General features: G+C 36.4%; 1 protein-coding gene across 1 annotated transcript; it reads left to right on the forward strand.

The window, feature by feature from the left end:
• The first annotated feature begins 743 nt into the window (after nucleotides 1-743).
• Nucleotides 744-11577, forward strand: LOC114683082 (KATNB1-like protein 1). Its single transcript, XM_037202039.1, has 9 exons — nucleotides 744-893; nucleotides 1383-1423; nucleotides 2775-3054; nucleotides 4305-4423; nucleotides 5106-5156; nucleotides 5248-5337; nucleotides 5861-5950; nucleotides 7432-7525; nucleotides 9718-11577. Exons 1-9 carry the CDS (start codon nucleotides 777-779, stop codon nucleotides 9748-9750), a joined length of 915 nt encoding a protein of 304 aa, XP_037057934.1. The 5' UTR covers nucleotides 744-776; the 3' UTR covers nucleotides 9751-11577.
• Nucleotides 11578-17681: the final 6104 nt, after the last annotated feature.

Here is a 17681-nt window from a genome sequence, read left to right on the forward strand (position 1 = left end):
TGCCAGTTTCTGAACTTTGATTCTGCTTTTCACATTTCTTTGTGTGTGTGTGTGTGTGTGTGTGTGTGTGTGTGTGTGTGTGTGTGTCTTACATTGAAAAGACCTTCTAAGTCAGTTACCACTTTGGCTTTGCAGTTTCTAAATTGTTGCTCTTATCTCTTCTTTTTTTTTCCATAATGGTAATATTACGCCTTTAAAAACTACTTCTCATTTTAATGAAGTTTCAGAAGGACAGAAGTAGTTGGAAATGTTTAGTCCATTGTCTCTAACTAAGGGCATTCTTTGCGCTTTTTTTAAAATGAGGTTTATATTTAGAGACCCTTTTATAGTCTAGCTTCTGTGGTTTTGTCTTGCCTTGTTTCTCACTCTATAGCAAAACAGCCTCCAGACTAAGCCATGAGAAGGTAGAGATCCTTAAATTTCCTGGGATACTGTATATTGTGCTTCTTCTATGTTTCAGGTTTCAGAAATATTTAAAACAAGGCTTATACTTGCATTTGCAGAATTTAGGAGGCAATGGCAAAGTTGAAACATTGAGTTTCAGGTCAGCCTGAACTGCTTCTCAGGAAAACCATAATCTCTGTATATTGTAGATTTGATGTACACACACACACACACACACACGAAGTATGTCCTTTTTTACTGTTGAGCCTCATATGCACAGCACAGAGCTGTTGATGTATGTGTATGTACATGCTATAAAAGATCAGGTTCTTCAATTTTTTTTTTTTAATTTTCTATTTATTATTTTTATTTTCTTAGGTACTTAAGAGATTATGGCATCTGACACCCACCATGTTAAAAAACGAAACTTCTCTAATAGTATTGAGGATCATCCCATTGATCTTCCTAGAAAGAGGATCTCTAATTTCATTAGTAAGAACATGAAGGAGGTAAGTAAGACACTTTAAACTATCAGATCTGTTTAATCTCTTAGATTAAGTAGAATTAATGAAGCATAACTATTACTATATTCCTAAAGTTATAAGGCAATTTTGGCAGGTAAGTTATTTTTATAAGCTGTAATATAAATGTTTTAGTTAACAAGGAACTGAGAGATGCCTTTTGTTCATTGAAAGGTTAATTAGCACTGAAATAATTTGCTTTAAACCACATTAAACTTGAACTGATTTATTAAGCACCCTTTAAGTTCAGTATATTACAAGTATTGTGAAAAGGGACAGGTAGGTTGCTTTCCCAAACATACCAAAACACAATAGTGTACCTAGTGGTTGAAACCATGGTATTAGGACAGAGAAAACATTGACCTGAAAAAAATATCCTGTTGAATTGTAAGCTGCATTGTTGACATTAGTCATAAAGTTGTTATAACTCTACTAAAGAACTGAACATGATGCCACCATTTACTTTAATTTTTTCAGGTTAAGAAATCTCCAAAACAGTTGGCTGCTTACATAAGTAGGTAAGAGCTTTAAAGTTTGTTGGAAAATACTGGAAGTAGTTAGAGATGAAGACATAAAACAAATAAGTATTCTTTTTATTATAATTGTAGTTAACTTGTTGTCAAACAGTTCTCTGTGCCAGGCTCTGTACTACTGCATCAGTATTATCTGTTCCTTATGTAGATGCCATTATTCCTATACAGTGAAGAGAATACTAATAGTCAGAGGGAATAAGTGATTTGCTCAGGATCAGATAGCCAGAAAGTAGTAAAAATGGCCTGCATTCCCAGAGTTCCCAAGATGGCAGCTTTCTAAACTACGTGTATCCAAGGTGTGATCTGAGGATCCAGGACTCCCTGAGGCCCTTACAGAGACTGTTTGAAGTCCTTGTTCACCTTGTCCATTTCTACTCTTTTACAAGTATACATTATAAGTTGTTCAGAAATAGCATAAAATTAAATAACAAGAGACCAAATAAAGACAAGAAATGAAAATACAGTAGTCTTCTGTTAATCTGAGGCTCAAAAATTGATAAAATTGTGAAACAGCTATTTTCATAATTTTTCTGTTTGTTCTGAAAGCCATATTTCTTTTGATAAAACATTCTATGATAGCATGTTTGTTAGTTAGCTTCCCAGTACTGTGACTTTTTATAGGGAAGAAACATTTTGGGGCCATTGTGGTACTGCGTGCTTAGATTCCCAGCACTTTGGAGGCTGAGGCAGCAGAATTAGGCATGCACACTCTGCCTGAGCCACACAGGAAAAGACCCTGTTTCAGGAAAACTATTGCTTTTGGCTCCTGGCTTCAGAGCTTCAGTCTAGGACTTGTTGCCTTTGGGTCTGTGTTGAGGCAGTCATGGTAAGAGAAAACTGCTTCTCTTACAGTGCTAAGGAAGCAAAAAAGACAAAATAATAAACAGTCCCAAAGGATCTGGAAACTGTTGTACTCTGAGATTTTCTGTGTTGTGTTCTTTTCATGCACAGAATTCAGTATGCTTCAGCTTAAAATAAATAAATTTAAAATAATCAAATATGAATACTTTTTCACTTACTAGAAAATAAGTTTTAGTTGTTTAGAAAAACCTTAGATGTCTCAAGTGTTCCTAGTTTCCTGTTCCCAGAATGGCCTTTAATATTTTATTGTAAAAGCAGCAGCTGTTATCCTTTTTTGTTTTCATGTCATACAACTTGCCACATTCTGTTCATTGCCTTCCAGATAATTTGTAACTTTTATTTTCCTCTTCAAAATAAGACTTTTTAAATTATTATCTTCTAATTTTAGTGGATTACAGTTGTAAAATGTAGCCAATTAAACCTTCATTTAAAAACTTTTCTTCGTTTCACTTAAGAAAATAAATTCTTTTTACAGAACAGTTGGACAAGCTGTGAAAAGCCCAGATAAACTGCGCAAGGTGCTCTATCACAAAAAGTTAGTTCGTCATCCCTTTCCAAATCCTTGTTACAGAACTAAGCAGTCCCCTAAAAGTGGGGGCTGTGACATGGCAAATAAAGAAAATGAACTGGCTTGTGCAGGCCATCTGCCCGAAAATTTGCGCCATGATAGTCGAACATTTGTAGTTAATGCCAGTGATTCTGGGTCTTCACAGACAGAAAGCCCATCATCAAAATATAGTGGTTTCTTTTCTGAGGTAAGTCATTTTTAGCTTAACTTTATTCATATTGTACTCCTGGGTTGCTTTGGTTTGGTTTTGGTTTCTTGGTTTTTTTCCCCCCTTGTGTTATTCTCTTAGCAGATAGTCAGCCATTAAATACATATTTGCATGATGATAATTTCCCTAAGACATTTGTACATATTAACACCCCCTCCCCCGTCTCTAAATTAACTTCTAAAATAGGATGAAATGCCTGACAGGCTACCATAAATATCCAAAATGACAAGTTGGCAAGGAGAAACTTAAGAAAGGGGGGAAAGACATTTTGCCTTAAAAGGCAGATCACTGAAGTCTGCTATCCAGTACATTTGCTGGGTTCTTAGAACTGCCTAGTGGAAACTTGTGTCCCCAAACCTGCTACTACCTCCTATAACTGTAAACTTAACTCTTAAGGAAAGCAATTATACAAATGCATATATTTACACACATCATGACATTCACAGAAACAGTTTAAATAGAAAAACCAGAGATACTCTAAATAAATGGTGATATGTAAAGACTAAAAATATGCTATTGCTTTTTGGTAAATGAAGTCAATGTGTATTTTAGCATTGAAAATGTTCATAAATTCATATGTTTCCGTGTAGGCAAAAAGAAGAGTTTTTAAAAACGTTATTTTTAACTTTTGGATGTACCTATTTGTCATTGTCTAAAGCATAATTTGGAAGACACATTCCATTTTAGTAGCTGTAACTTTCTGGAGAATGATGTCAGACACTTTTGCCAGTTGAATATTCACTTTTTGTTTTAAATAATGTTGAGCTAAAGTTTTCATACCATGTATTACCTTATTTAAAAATACATTTAGATGGTGCATTTGTAACATTTCTAACAGGACAGAGCTCAGGTTCGCACCCCTCCCTCATGCTGCTCATTTGCTCATATATAAGCGAATATATATGCTAGTGCTGCTCACTGGCCTATGCGCTTACCTTTCACTGTACTCACATGCATAAAATTGGGTCAGCTAGAAATAACTTACTTTATAAATTTGAAAATTGGTAGCAAGGGGGAGGAGAGAAACGGTCCTAAATTTGTCACATCATTCATTTGCTGTATTCAACTGCAAACTGTAATATTCCTTTCTGAGGGTCAGTATAAGGCGATGCCTTTGTATAATTTAAAGCTGTGTCTACCAGACTGTTTTCATTTAAAAAAAAAAGAAAGAAAAAAAGTCTGTGTCATGTTTCAATGTGGTTTTAACACATTAGATGATTGCCTTTCAGGTTTCTCAGGACCATGAGACAATGGCCCAAGTTCTATTCAGCAGGAATTTGAGATTGAATGTAGCTTTGACTTTCTGGAGAAAGAGAAGTATAAGTGAACTTGTAGCTTATTTAGTGAGGTGAGTGTGACTTTTTGATCTTTATTTAACATGAATAGCTTTTAATGAGATATGAAAAGTGACTCTTTTAAAAAGCTCTTATTGGTTAAAAATTTAAACTATTGTATTTAGCATCCAGAGAGTCGGTATTATTTAAATTACATTCATCACCAATTTAAGTGTAATGAGGATACAGAAAACTGTTTTATCTGATAGAACAAAGCTGTTACTTTTTCTGATTATCATTCTTATCTGTAAAACTAAATGTGGGAAACTTAGCATTTGAAAAAAAACCCTTTGGGAACTTTAAGCATGACCTCATTTTATTTAAGTTTCTCAAATACTCCCTTACTGATACCTAATTGATGCCTCATTGAGTACTTACTTTAAAAAGATGTCATTCATTTCTTTCCATCTCTTTCTGTTTTCTCTTCCTCTGTAGCATTTACCGTTAGCATCCTGCTCTGTGTATTTTACTTGTTTGTCTCTCTTTGAATAACTATCACCTTCTACAGCCATTCAGGCCTTGGAAAGCAAGCCCTGTCTCTGTTTTCCCCTTTATGTCTCAGTACTTGACTCAAGATAAATACTGAAGTTATTTGTTAGTAAGTATTGAATGCCTCCAAAGGAGGATGGGATTGTAATATGAATGTAAGTAAGGACCTCGGCTCTCTAAGCATTGGTGTCTGTCTTGTACTCACAGGATAGAAGACCTTGGAGTTGTGGTAGATTGCCTTCCTGTTCTAACCAATAGGTAAAAACAGTATTTTTTTCAGAAAAAAAAAAGTAAGCTTTAAAGAAAAACACTAATTAGTTCATATTTTGTAACTTAGAATTTCCTTTAGTTTACAGGAAGAAAAGCAATATATCTCACTTGGCTGCTGTGTAGACTTACTGCCTCTAGTAAAATCTCTACTTCAAAGCAAATTTGAAGAGTAAGTACTAATCTAAATCTCCCTTTTTCTCTTTGAACATTCTCAATTCTGTGTTTGTGAGTACATGGTAGGAGACTGGGCTCCATGGGATGTATATGATACTTGGTTTTTTAATTTAAAAAATCTGAGCTGCATTTTATTTATTGTGACAGAGGAGGTCAGAACAACTTGTAGGAGTTGGTTCTCTCTTCCACCATGTGAATTCCAGAGATTAACTGGACTGTCAGGTTTGGTGTCAGGTGCCTTTGTCCACTGAGCCCTCTCTCCAGCCTTATTGTTTCTATTTCCAAGGAGTTTCTAGTATGATTAGGAAAGAAATGTAAACAATAAAGGATAGTGACAAAAAGCATCTAAGAATAGCTGTGTAAATTATGGTTTTATAAAGAAGATCATGAAAGTAGTGAAATACCTTTTTCTTAAGGGAGAGGTAGGTGTATATATGGGGGCTTTTAGGTGGGGGAGTATCATCTTTTCTGAAGGCTTGTTATATGGAAACAAATTCTGTCAAAATATTTCATTTCAGATATGTAATAGTTGGCTTAAACTGGCTTCAAGCAGTAATAAAAAGGTGGTGGTCAGAACTCTCATCTAAATCAGAAATTACAAGTGATGGGTATGTATAGCTTTAAAGATAATTCATGTTGAAATTTCTATGGAAACATGTCTTAACAAAGTAGTGAGTTTATCCCATCATCATCATTGTATAATTTTATTCTCTTCATTTTCAGAGAAATCTTAAACTGAGGTGCTTTTTATTTATGAAGAACCACACAGAGCCCCTTAACTCCCTGTATCTCTTCTGCCAGAACCCTAGCTTTTATTTTTTATTGTTGTTTGTTTTATTTTATGACAGTCTCATTGTGTAGCCAAGGCTTATCTTCAAATTCAACAGTCCTTAGCCCCAACTTCCTCAGTGCAGAGTATAAGACAGCACACCTATCTCAGCCCTTCCCTCAAGAATGAAAACCCACAGCAGTGGTTTAACCTTCATATGCACTGTACCAAAAAGAGAGAAGGAAGCAGTTGCCCTTGGTGCAGTAGGAAATGGAAATATCCTGCCTGATCTCTATGAAAACAAAAACAAAAAATGTGATAATCATCATGATTTGAATATTGTCTTAGCTTGAAATTAGGAGGCTTCTACACAGATGAGCTAGACTCTAAGCCAGGCATGGTGGAACACACCTGTGATTCCAACACTGGGAAGGCCAAGGCTGGAAGACCACAGGTTTGAGGCTAGCCTAGGCTGCATTGCTGTGGGATGGTCTGTATGTCAAATTGCTCTGATTGGTCAATAAATAAAACACTGATTGGCCAGTGGCCAGGCAGGAAGTAGGTGGGACAAGGAGAGAGGAGAATTCTGGGAAGCAGAAGGCTGAGGCAGAGAGACACTGCCACCACCGCCACTCTCTGTCTATGGCTCTAATAGCTCTGACCCCCGGGCAGCTTTATTTATTAACATACAATCAAAATCACATTTCAGTACAATTAGAATACCACCACATTTCCCCTTTTCTATTTTAATAAAAAGAAAAAAAATCATATTTATAACAAAATAAAATTAAAATTAAAATAAAAAAAATAGGAGGAGATTCCCCCCCCCCCAAAAAAAAAAGCCGGGCGGTGATGGCGCACGCCTTTAATCCCAGCACTCAGGAGGCAGAGCCAGGCGGATCTTTGTGAGTTGGAGGCCAGCCTGGGCTACCAAGTGAGTTCCAGGAAAGGCGCAAAACTACACAGAGAAACCCTGTCTCGAAACCCCCCCCCCCAAAAAAAAGGAGGAGGAACAAAGAAACAAAAAGCCAGACAGTCCTGAAAACACATACTTTCTCTTCCCTAATGGCCTCTTAATTCTATAATCTTTGTAGACTCAGAATTTTCTGTGTTATACTCAAGATGTTCACATGCTACAAATACCTGCTTGTTGTCTCATCTACTTTTGTAACTAAATATCCTTGAATTTCTGTGCCTGGCTAGTACGACTTTAAGAAGTTGCTTGACTTTAGTGTATTTTTTTAACTGATATAAATTAAAAACAAGTCCATATCTTAGTATTTGCTTTCTCAGTTTTCTTTCTTTTTTTTTTCCTCTCAGAAATATTAAGCTTTTAAAGCAGCAGTTGAATGGATTATGGGAACAGGAAAACCATCTTACTTTGGTTCCAGGATATACTGGTAATATAGCTAAGGTAATCTGTATTTGTAATTTAAAAGTTAGACATGAATATATATAATAGTGATCTGTATTGATATGCTTGTCTTTTACAGGGAAAAGGTACATTGCTAGTTTAGATTTTAATATTTAAACTCCAGGAAGACATTGATAGTTATAATTACAGAAAGAATTACTGGTAAAAAAGATTTCTGCCTACTGCTGGGTATTTACTGTCATGAGTAGTTATTTACCAGGAAATAAAAGCATTGTATGGATTAAGGAAATCTTCATATCATTGGCTCATGAAATGTTGCTTGGATACCTATATAAAAAGGAACAAATGACATCAGGCATTAAATGTGTACCTATACATGATTGTACTCAAAATATTCCCTAATCCCTTTTATCCCTCTCTGCCTCACCTGTCTGTCTGTCTTTGTTTTTGTTGAGACAGAGTTTCACTATGTAGCCCTGGCTGGCCTAAAACTTGCTATGTAGACCAGGATGGCCTCAAACTCATATAAGTCTGCCTGCCTCTGCCTCCCAAATGCTATGACTAAAGTGTGTATTACCGTGCCTGGCAAGAATCCTTTTGTTTGGTTGGTTGTTTTGTTTTTTTGATTTTTTTCAAGACAGAGTTTCTCTGTGTAGCTTTGGAGCCTGTCCTGGAACTCACTCTGTAGCCCAGACTGGCCTTGAACTCACAGAGATCCGCCTGGCTCTGCCTCCCGAGTGCTGGGATTAAAGGTGTGCTGCTGCACCACCACCACCACCACCACCACCACCACCACCACCATCATCATCATCATCATCATCATCCCGGCTTGTTTCTTTTTTTTGAGACAGGGTTTCTCTGTGTAGCTTTGGTGCCTGTCCTGGACTAGCTCTGTAGACCAGGCTGGCCTCAAACTCACAGAGATCCACCTGCCTCTACCTCCCAAGTGCTGGGATTACAGGCGTGCGCCACCACCGCCTGGCTCGTGTTTTTAAAGTATACATAACACATTGCTGTGAAGACCTTTGTAGAGCTGAGAAGCATGTTTCCTTAGAATTTTGCTTTTTTTTTTTTTTTTTTTTTATGTTATGGTTATTGAGACAAGGTCTGTTTAGGTAGGGCTATCCTTAACTCACTGTGAAGCCCACACTGGTTTTGAGATTACCATCTTCTTGCTGCAGCCCTCTATGTGCTGGGACCAGAGGAATGTGCTGCCAAGCCTGGCTATCTTAAATTCTCTTGTTATTAAAAAGGAAAAGCTTTCTTATAAACATGGCCTTAAGATACTATGATAATACTGAAAATTGTCAATTAATTTCAATGTAAGGTCTATAATAAAGTCTTCATTACAGTACCAGCCCCCAATATGTCATTTTAAAAAGTAATGTTTTCTTTGACAGTTTCATACGTGTGTATAGTACATTCTGGTACTGATCATAGCTCCCCACCACCTCCAGTCACCCTACTCTCCTAAGTCCCCATTCCACTTTTCTGTCTTTTTACCTTGCTTTTGGTTTTGTTTATGAGCTGTCCTCTCAGGCATCACTGAAGACAGTGGCTTCCTCTCCCACAGCAGTCCTTAAATGCTCCACTATGTCTTTTTTTTTTTTTTTTTTTTTTTTTTTTTCAGGTTAAAAATCCAAGCAGATGACTGTAGGGTGGGGAGTGGATATGGAGAGGTGACTGGCTCAGTGGCTAGGAGCATGTGTTGTTTGTACACAGGACATGGGTTCTCTTTCTAGTACCCATGTACTTTGCAGCTCAAAGCTTTCTGTAACTTCAGGTCCAAGGGATTCCGTGTCCTCTTCTGGATTCTTCTGGCACAATGTGTACATGTGGTGTACATACATACAAGCATGCAAACACTCATACACATAAAAATAATTCGTTTTTAAAAATGAGAGAAATGATATTGTCAAACTATGCTTCAGGCTTTGATTTATACAGCACTTACAGAGTTCCTGCAAATGTTAACTACAAAGTGGAGTTGTTTGAGCACAGGAATCAAAAACACTCACTTAGTATTTACTCACCATTATTGAACATGTACTATGTTCCAGACCCTGCAATAAACAAATGCAGATAAAATTTTTGAATAAGATTTCTTCCTTCTTTTTAAAGGTTACAAAGGGGACTAGGGCAAATTAAGAAACAAAGCAGAAAAGAAAGAGGTTGTGTATGTTTGTATTTGCTTTATTAACTAATGGGATGTTTCTGTTTTATCCTTTAAGGACGTAGATGCTTATTTATTACAGTTACATTGAGAGATTTCATCTTCTAAAGAGTATTTGGCTATTCAAACAGTGCTGGATTATATGATTTCCAGAAGTAGGTCTCTCCTGAGAACTGTGAACTGTTGAAGAAATAAAACCAATTTTTTCTTTTAAAAAGCCACATAATAAAACCACTAATGAAATCCTAACAATCTACTTCACATTGAAGTGGAAATATCCGGAAGGAGCAGCTTCAACTTCAATGAGGTGAAAGTGCACTATGAAGACTGTTCGCCTTTGCTGCACACAGATCTCTATGGCTGTTTGGTAGCGTTGCTTAAGAACTGCTGGGTCTTATCTCAATCCTGCATAAGAATATCAGTTATAGTATGCGAAAGCAAGACAGGACTTCTTACCAGGAACTATAAAGACCAATCATTAATTTTATTGTGTTTTATGAAGAAACACTTAAATGTGTGCAGCTATTTTCTTCTGTTGAAAAGACTTCGAAAGTTTAAAACATCATAGTAAGTAATATTAAATTTTTTTGTCCACGCTGATACCGTGTACAAATGCCTTAATTATTGATAAGCCAATGTGTTATAATACCAATATCTCTTTTTAAAAATTAAAAGCAACCATGCTTCTGGCATGATAAAATCATGGAATTAAATCAGGGGTTTACATTCATGTAGAATGTTGTTGTTGAAATATATTCTACACCATTTTTTAAACTTGAGAAATTTTTAGCATCTCTGATTTTTTTTTGCCAGAATCTTCCTGTTATGTTTGTATGTATGTGTTATCCTTATATAAAGAAAAAGGTGAATATGTATTTGTATGAATGTTTAACTGAAAATGTTCTTGGAGTTGGCTAATTTATATTCACTTTTTATTGTATATGGATTTCTAATATTTTTCATTTCTGTAACATTTAAACTTCATTTGAGTAAATTTACTAAATATTTCTATTTTTTGCTTTTTTCAATTCTAATTTTATATGAAATCTAATTCTTTTTCACTACATGTGTTCTGAAAAGTTACATACATATTTCAGAATTGTTTACAGTTAATGCTGACATTGTACTTTAAGTTCCAACACATTGTATCACTACCTCCTCTAATGGTTAGTATGAAATCCCACCAAATTGTATGTGAGCATTTTTTGTTTTGTTTTGTTGTTTTTTTATAATCACTTTTAGCATTAGTGTACTCAATTCTGGAATACCTTAACAGTTCTGAATTGTACCTGTCTTAGAATTGCAGTTGAATTCTCTGGTCCATCTATCATCTTTCTTGAATAAGGCTTGCAAACTTCCAGAAAAGATAAATCAATTTTCTCTTCATATTCCAGTGTATGCCTTTAACATTTTAACACATAAACAGTGACTACTAATAAGCCTCCCCAGCATCTTTTCTTGCTATGAAAATGTTTAAAGTGTTACTTTTCACCAAATTCTGTTTTTGTATAGCTATCATTCCAGATAGCTATGTACTCCACAGAATGAACATTGGTTGTAGTAATTGATTATCATGTCCTCAGATTAGAGTCATTCCAGATGACTGCAATTTTGTGGTTAAGAGGTGAGGTATGTAAGAAATCATTTTTCAGGATGTAAGAATTTCATAAACCTGCATCATCTCTGAAACCTGAAGGTGGGAAATACAACCTTTCTTAGTTCTTTAGTTTTCATGGTATTATTGAACTGTTTGGACAGGTTAACATGGGTGGAGTGTGATACTAATGAGACTAAGGATTTGAGTCTCTGATCCTTTTAAGTTCATTAACTTTTCACATGTATGAAGTCATTCCATGGCTTCAGATTGCACTTTCCCTTCAGTATCCATCTAATAAATTCAGTGTGTGATCACAAAGAATGTGGTGTGCATAGTTTACTTCTCAAAGAGAAATAGAATGATTGATTTGTATGATAGTATAGATTTCCAGTTTTGAGGGGAACATACTCAAAGTAAGATCTAATATACCTTATAATTTTTAGTTGCACAGTATGAAATAACATGGATCAGATTATTGACTAAACAGTGTCTTTGAAAAAAAATCGAAGTTCAATTAAATGAAGTATCAATAAAAATTGAGTAAGAAACAGTGCTATTGTTTTAACAGAATGCTTATGCCTAAATGTGTTTGCTGACATGGAGTAAAATGGCATGCTCTATTTTGTATGCTCGGAATAATGTAAGAAGCAGCCTTATGGGCTGGAGAGATGGCTCAGCAGTTAGGAACACTGGCTGCTCTTCTGGAGGTCCTGAGTTCAATTCCCAGCAACCACATGGTGGCTCACAACCATCTCTAATGAAATCTGGTGCCGTCTTTTGGCATGCAGGCATGTATGTTGGCAGAACACTGTATACATAATACATAAATAAACCTAGAAAAAAAAAGCTTTACCTTGCAAATATTACAGCTAGATTATTGAGGTGATAGAGGATCGGTATCAAATAATTTGCACCCACTACAGATAAATTGATTTTTGTAATATGTCATGGTCAGAATAAGACTTAAAATTGGGAAGCAAGTATTAGCAGATAGCTTTTTAAAATAATTTTTGGCAGCAATTTAAATAATTGGCATCAGTTTTATGTATAAATCCTGAAATGTGGGAATTTGGATGTGAGTATCTGAGGAGTTACAATACTAGAACTAAACTCTAAGGTCTACTAAGGAATTAAATGCTAATGACTCTAAACATGCTCGATACAGAACCCTCACCATGGTTGTCTGCCTCCATTGCTGTATTTCTAGCCATTAAGTCGGTAGTTCTCTGAAATTGATATGATTAACATTAGCCATAATTAATTGGAAGGATTCTTGCCTATTGAATGCTGATAATAGAAATCACATTTAAGTCTCTGGTTACCTACGTTAGTGAAGGAGTTTGAAAAAGTATTATTTAAGCTAATATTTCATTAGGTACTCCTGGTTCTCTTCCTACTTAATGAAATGGTCCTGTCAGTTGGCTGTTGTCCATAGAAAGACGAAGAGTAAGAACCACAAATCTGACTCATCTGTAGTGGACTTATGGCATGACTTCTAGCACAGAGTTATTTTCTGGATTCTTTCAGATGGAAGTAGTATCATGTATTGATAGGTGTTTGCTGATATGTGTTGTTCTTTAATTTTTCTAGCCATAAAATTTTAAAAATTCTTTCCAGTAGTCTCCTCTTCCCCCTTTTATTTTGCGACAGTAGTATACAGTAAAAAGTTCATTCCTAAGCCTGCCCTGGTGGCACAGGACTATAATCCCATCACTGGGAGTCAGAGGCAGGTGATTTCTATGGGTTTGAAGCCAGCCTGATCTACATAGCAAGTTCAGGCCAGCAAGGGCTACAGGGTGAGACTTCTGTCTCAAAAAAAAAAGCAAACAAACAAAAATTATCCCTAAATATTATATTTCTAATTTATATCTGTATTGAGTCACTAACAACACTATAGCAATAGAAAAGAACGTTGTACATTGCGTATCCAGTATACTGGGTACATTTTCCAGTACTGTATTTGACATAGTTTAAAAGTCAGTATATTAAAATACTATCTTCATAATTTTCTCTGAGTCAAGGCATTAAGATAACAATATCTTCTAAAAACCAAACTTTAGTAAAAAGTATGTACAACCACTCACAGAACATTAAATCATGTTCTCCCTTGAAGACAGGAATTACTACAAGACAAAATGATATGGCTGCTGTTTACCTGTAGTTCCAGTAAAAGCAACACCACAACCACTGACAGATCTTTTTTTTCAAAATCTGTCATCAAATATTGTTTTGAACCGGGCGGTGGTGGCGCATGCCTTTAATCCCAGCACTCAGGAGGCAGAGCCAGGTGGATCTCTGTGAGTTCGAGGCCAGCCTGGGCTACCAAGTGAGTTCCAGGAAAGGCGTAAAGCTACACAGTGAAACCCTGTCTCAAAATATATATATTTTGCTTTGATATTGCAGAATTTTTTATTCTCTGAACTGTTTTCAGATGAGAACTTCCAAGGTCCAGCTAAGGATTCAGCCCCCAAATGGACTTGCTCAAGTACTTGTTTCTTTTCTTTTCTTTTCTTTTCTCCCTAGGGTCTCTCTGTATAGCTCTGGCTGTCCTGGAACTTGCTTTGTAGACCAGACCAGGCTGGCCTCAAACTCGTAGAGATCTGCTTACCTCTGCATCCTGAGTGCTGGGACTAAAGGCTTGTGCCACTACCACCCAGCTCTGATCCTTAAACTTTAAAATACTGTGTTTTCATTCAAGAATTGTGTGAATTTTTTATTTATACCAAAGTTCTTAGAAGAGTTGTTTTTTTCCAGATAAGAAAGAGACACTAGTCCCAGAATATGCTGAACCACCAGAGCTGGAAGCATATAGCACATAGCACAAAGGCTGTTACATTTGTTTTCTCTGCTGTATGGTTTCTGCATCCCACGTAAAAACTGTACAAATGAAGACTGCTTATAAAATGCAATGGGTATTTTCATATAATGTGTGAAATACGTAAATTCTCATAATTGAAGAGTGTTCCCTGGGTTTTCCACTTTTATCTAGAAATAATTGAGAATCATTAAAGTGATTTTAAATTCATTTTTAAAGTCACAAAAGATACATACTGATTTCTGAAAGTAGTCCCCCCAAAATTAAACATGTATTAATCTACCCCATGGTGAACCACTTGGTCTTGTTCTTACAGATTTTCTTCTATGTGTACATATATGCATTCCTGTATGTATGGGTACATTCATGCACTCCCCTGTCTTTCTGTCTCTGTCTCTCTATATCTCTCTGTCTCTCTCTTGTATGTGTGTATGTTTGTGAGTGTGCACGTGCATGCTTGGTTTTGATGGATAGCCTTGGCTATCCTAGAACTTACAGTGTAGATAAGGCTGGCCTCGAACTTGGAAATTTACCTGCCTTTGCCTCGAAAGTGCTGGGATTAAAGGCACGTGCCACCACGTCCAGCTGAATGTATATTTTTAATCCAAGTTAATTTATACTTTACCTACTGACATATATTTGATATGTGGTTTCCTGCTTTCATTACTGAAGAAGATTGAAGGTAACTGGAAAGCTTTTTTTCTTTATTTGCAGGGATTTGGGGTGAAAGGTTCCACTGTGTGTTGCAAGCCTGGAATTCACTGTGTAGTGTGCAAGCAGGAAATTAGTTCTTCTGCCTCTGTCTCCCAAGTCCTTGGCATTATAGGTATGCCCTGCCACCATGCTGATGAACATGGTGGTTGTTTATCAGAACTCTTTCTATTCTGAGCAATTACTATTGACTTTTTGGAAGAGGCAAAAAATAGGGATTGTTTGGGGTTTTTGCTGTTTGGTTTGGTTTGGTTTATTTGTTTTAAGACAGTCTCTTACTATGTAGCCCAGACTGGCTTTGATAATCCTGCTTTAGCCTCCTAGGTCCAGGGATTATAAACTTGTGTCACTATGTACAGCTAAAGAATTACCTTGAAAACAGTCTTAGTTTGTGATTCTGCTGTTTTGACCATTGCTTGTCAGCTTTTTTTTTAATGTCAGAAAGTTGTCTTATAATGAGAAACAATACAGGGCTAATGAGATGGTGGAACCCAAATAGTGGAAAAAGAGAACCAACTCTCAGAAGTTGTCCTTTGATCCACATACATGGACCTTGGCACATACATGCGTGCACATACTAAATAACTAAATCAATGGAAACAAATGTGATTTGTCATGCCACTACTTTTATTTTTAAGATAGTGTCTTGTATAGTCCAGACTCCTCTTAAACTCTAGATTCTCCTGCCTCAGCCTCCTGAGTGCTACAATCACAGAGGTGTGAGATCACCTCCAGTTAACGTTTGTTTAAGCCATCCAGAATTTCAGTTTTCGCCCTGATATGTTTCCTCAAGCGAGGAAACAGTTTTCTAAGCAGTAGCCCATTCTCTTTAAGTATGAAATAATCTATAACTATTCAGTCAGTGTAGAATTAAGAGTTTACTGAAGATCCAGAAGATCAATTCCTGATGTCAGTACTCTCAAAATATTTTCTACCAAGAGTTTAATAAACTGCTTCTAATAGAACAGTGTAGCTAGAGTTTTCCTGCCTTGCCCACAGTCAGAACAAATCTTTGTCACCCACCAGTCCCACAGCCGCTCAGACCCAACCAAGTAAACACAGAGACTTATATTGCTTACAAACTGTATGGCCGTGGCAGGCTTCTTGCTAACTGTTCTTATAGCTTAAATTAATCCATTTCCATAAATCTATACCTTGCCACGTGGCTGGTGGCTTACCGGTGTCTTCACATGCTGCTGGTCATGGCGGCAGCTGGCAGTGTCTCTCTGCCTCAGCCTTCTGCTTCCCAGAATTCTCTTCTCTCCTTGTCCCACCTACTTCCTGCCTGGCCACTGGCCAATCAGTGTTTTATTTAATGACCAATCAGAGCAACAGATTTGACATACAGACCATCCCACAGCAGAACAGTTTTCATTTCTGCCTAAATATTGTTCTTTTGGTGGTATTAGGAATCAAATCTAGGGCCTTTTGCATGCTAGCAAATTACCAGTGAACAATAACATAGTCTATAGTCTTAGTTTAACAGTAATCAATGTACTCTGTCTCGGGGGAAAACGGCTTTTGTCTAGAAATAGATAAAAGTTAATAATCAGAACGAAGATAATCAGTTAATAAGAACTAAGGTAACATATATATGTATATTTATATATTTGTGTGTGTGTGTATGTGTGTATGTGTGTGTGTGTGTGTGTGTGTGTGTGTGTGTGTAGACAAGGCACAGTGGCTGGTACCTGAAATCCCCACACTTAGGAAACCGAGGCAGGAGAATGAGAAGTTTAAGTTCAGCCTTGTATTCATAGCAAGTTCAGGCCCCAAAGGATAAACATTGAGAGCCTGTTGGGAATTACAGCAACAACAAAAACCTCAGTATTACCCTGTGCATACATAGTTACTACAACCAGCCAACAAGGTTATTGTATTCTCATGGGGAGCAAAGGAGTGGGATTTTCTAGTAGACAGATGTACTGTTGACTTACCACTGTTGTCATTGGCTTATTAAGGTTTTTATACTATTACATAGGTAGAATTTTTGAGCCTTTATCAACTCTGAAATCACCTTTTATATTAGCTTGTTTTTTTAAAGATGCATTTAAATGTTTTAAAGAATTAGCAATATAATTCTGCATATTATTCATAAAGTTACTGGTCATCTTAACCTAGTACAGATTCAAGTTTTTTAGCACAGTATTGGCATGCATCTATTTAATACTGGTTTTTGAGAAGCTCAAGTTCAAAGCCAGCCAGAGTTTGGGAGACCCTGCTTCAGTAAACAACAGAAAGATCCAGTAGATTTTTTTTTTATTTTTTTTTTTTTTTGTGATTTTTTTTTGTGATTTTTTTATTATTATATTTAGTAAAGACTTTTTTTTTTAAAATTCACTTTGTGTATGTGATGTGTGTAGGCATGAATGTCATGGCATATATGTGGCGGTCAGAGAACAGCTCTGTGGAGTTGTTTTTCTCCTGCTTTCCCATGGGCTCCTGAGATCAAACTCAGGTTGGCAGGCTTACAGTATCAGACAGCAAGTACCTTTGCCCACTGAGCACTCCCTCTGGCTTCTAGATTCAGGGTTTCTGACTTAACACATAAGCCAACAAATAGCAAAACACAGGCAGAAATTTATTAGTATCTTACACTTTTAAAATAGTTTATATTTTCAGTTTTGTCATTTATGAAGAGCTTTTTAAAGATAAAATTTGCTTGTTAAAAGTAACTACATGCACATATAGCTTGAAACAAACTAATTTGTTAGGCTTTTAATAATACATAAGAGGCTGGGATAATGGCTCAGTAAATTGCTTGCTATGCAGGCTTGAGGACCTGAGTTCTGATCACCAACTCCCATGTAAAAGCTGCTGTCTGTGGTGGTGCTTGCCTCTAATCTCAGCAATAGGGAGGTAGAGCTAGGGAGGTAATAGATAGAACTCAATAATTCTT

This window comes from Peromyscus leucopus, unplaced genomic scaffold (genome assembly GCF_004664715.2).
Source record: "Peromyscus leucopus breed LL Stock unplaced genomic scaffold, UCI_PerLeu_2.1 scaffold_982, whole genome shotgun sequence".
Classification (NCBI taxonomy): domain Eukaryota; kingdom Metazoa; phylum Chordata; class Mammalia; order Rodentia; family Cricetidae; genus Peromyscus; species Peromyscus leucopus.

Bases quoted from the DNA above. Each gene is read 5' to 3' on its own strand.
- LOC114683082 (XM_037202039.1), top strand. From the start codon at position 777: ATGGCATCTGACACCCACCATGTTAAAAAACGAAACTTCTCTAATAGT. The intron at 1,424-2,774 runs GTAAGAGCTTTA...TTCTTTTTACAG, and splicing joins TTGGCTGCTTACATAAGTAG to AACAGTTGGACAAGCTGTGA. The intron at 5,157-5,247 runs GTAAAAACAGTA...AATTTCCTTTAG, and splicing joins CTTCCTGTTCTAACCAATAG to TTTACAGGAAGAAAAGCAAT.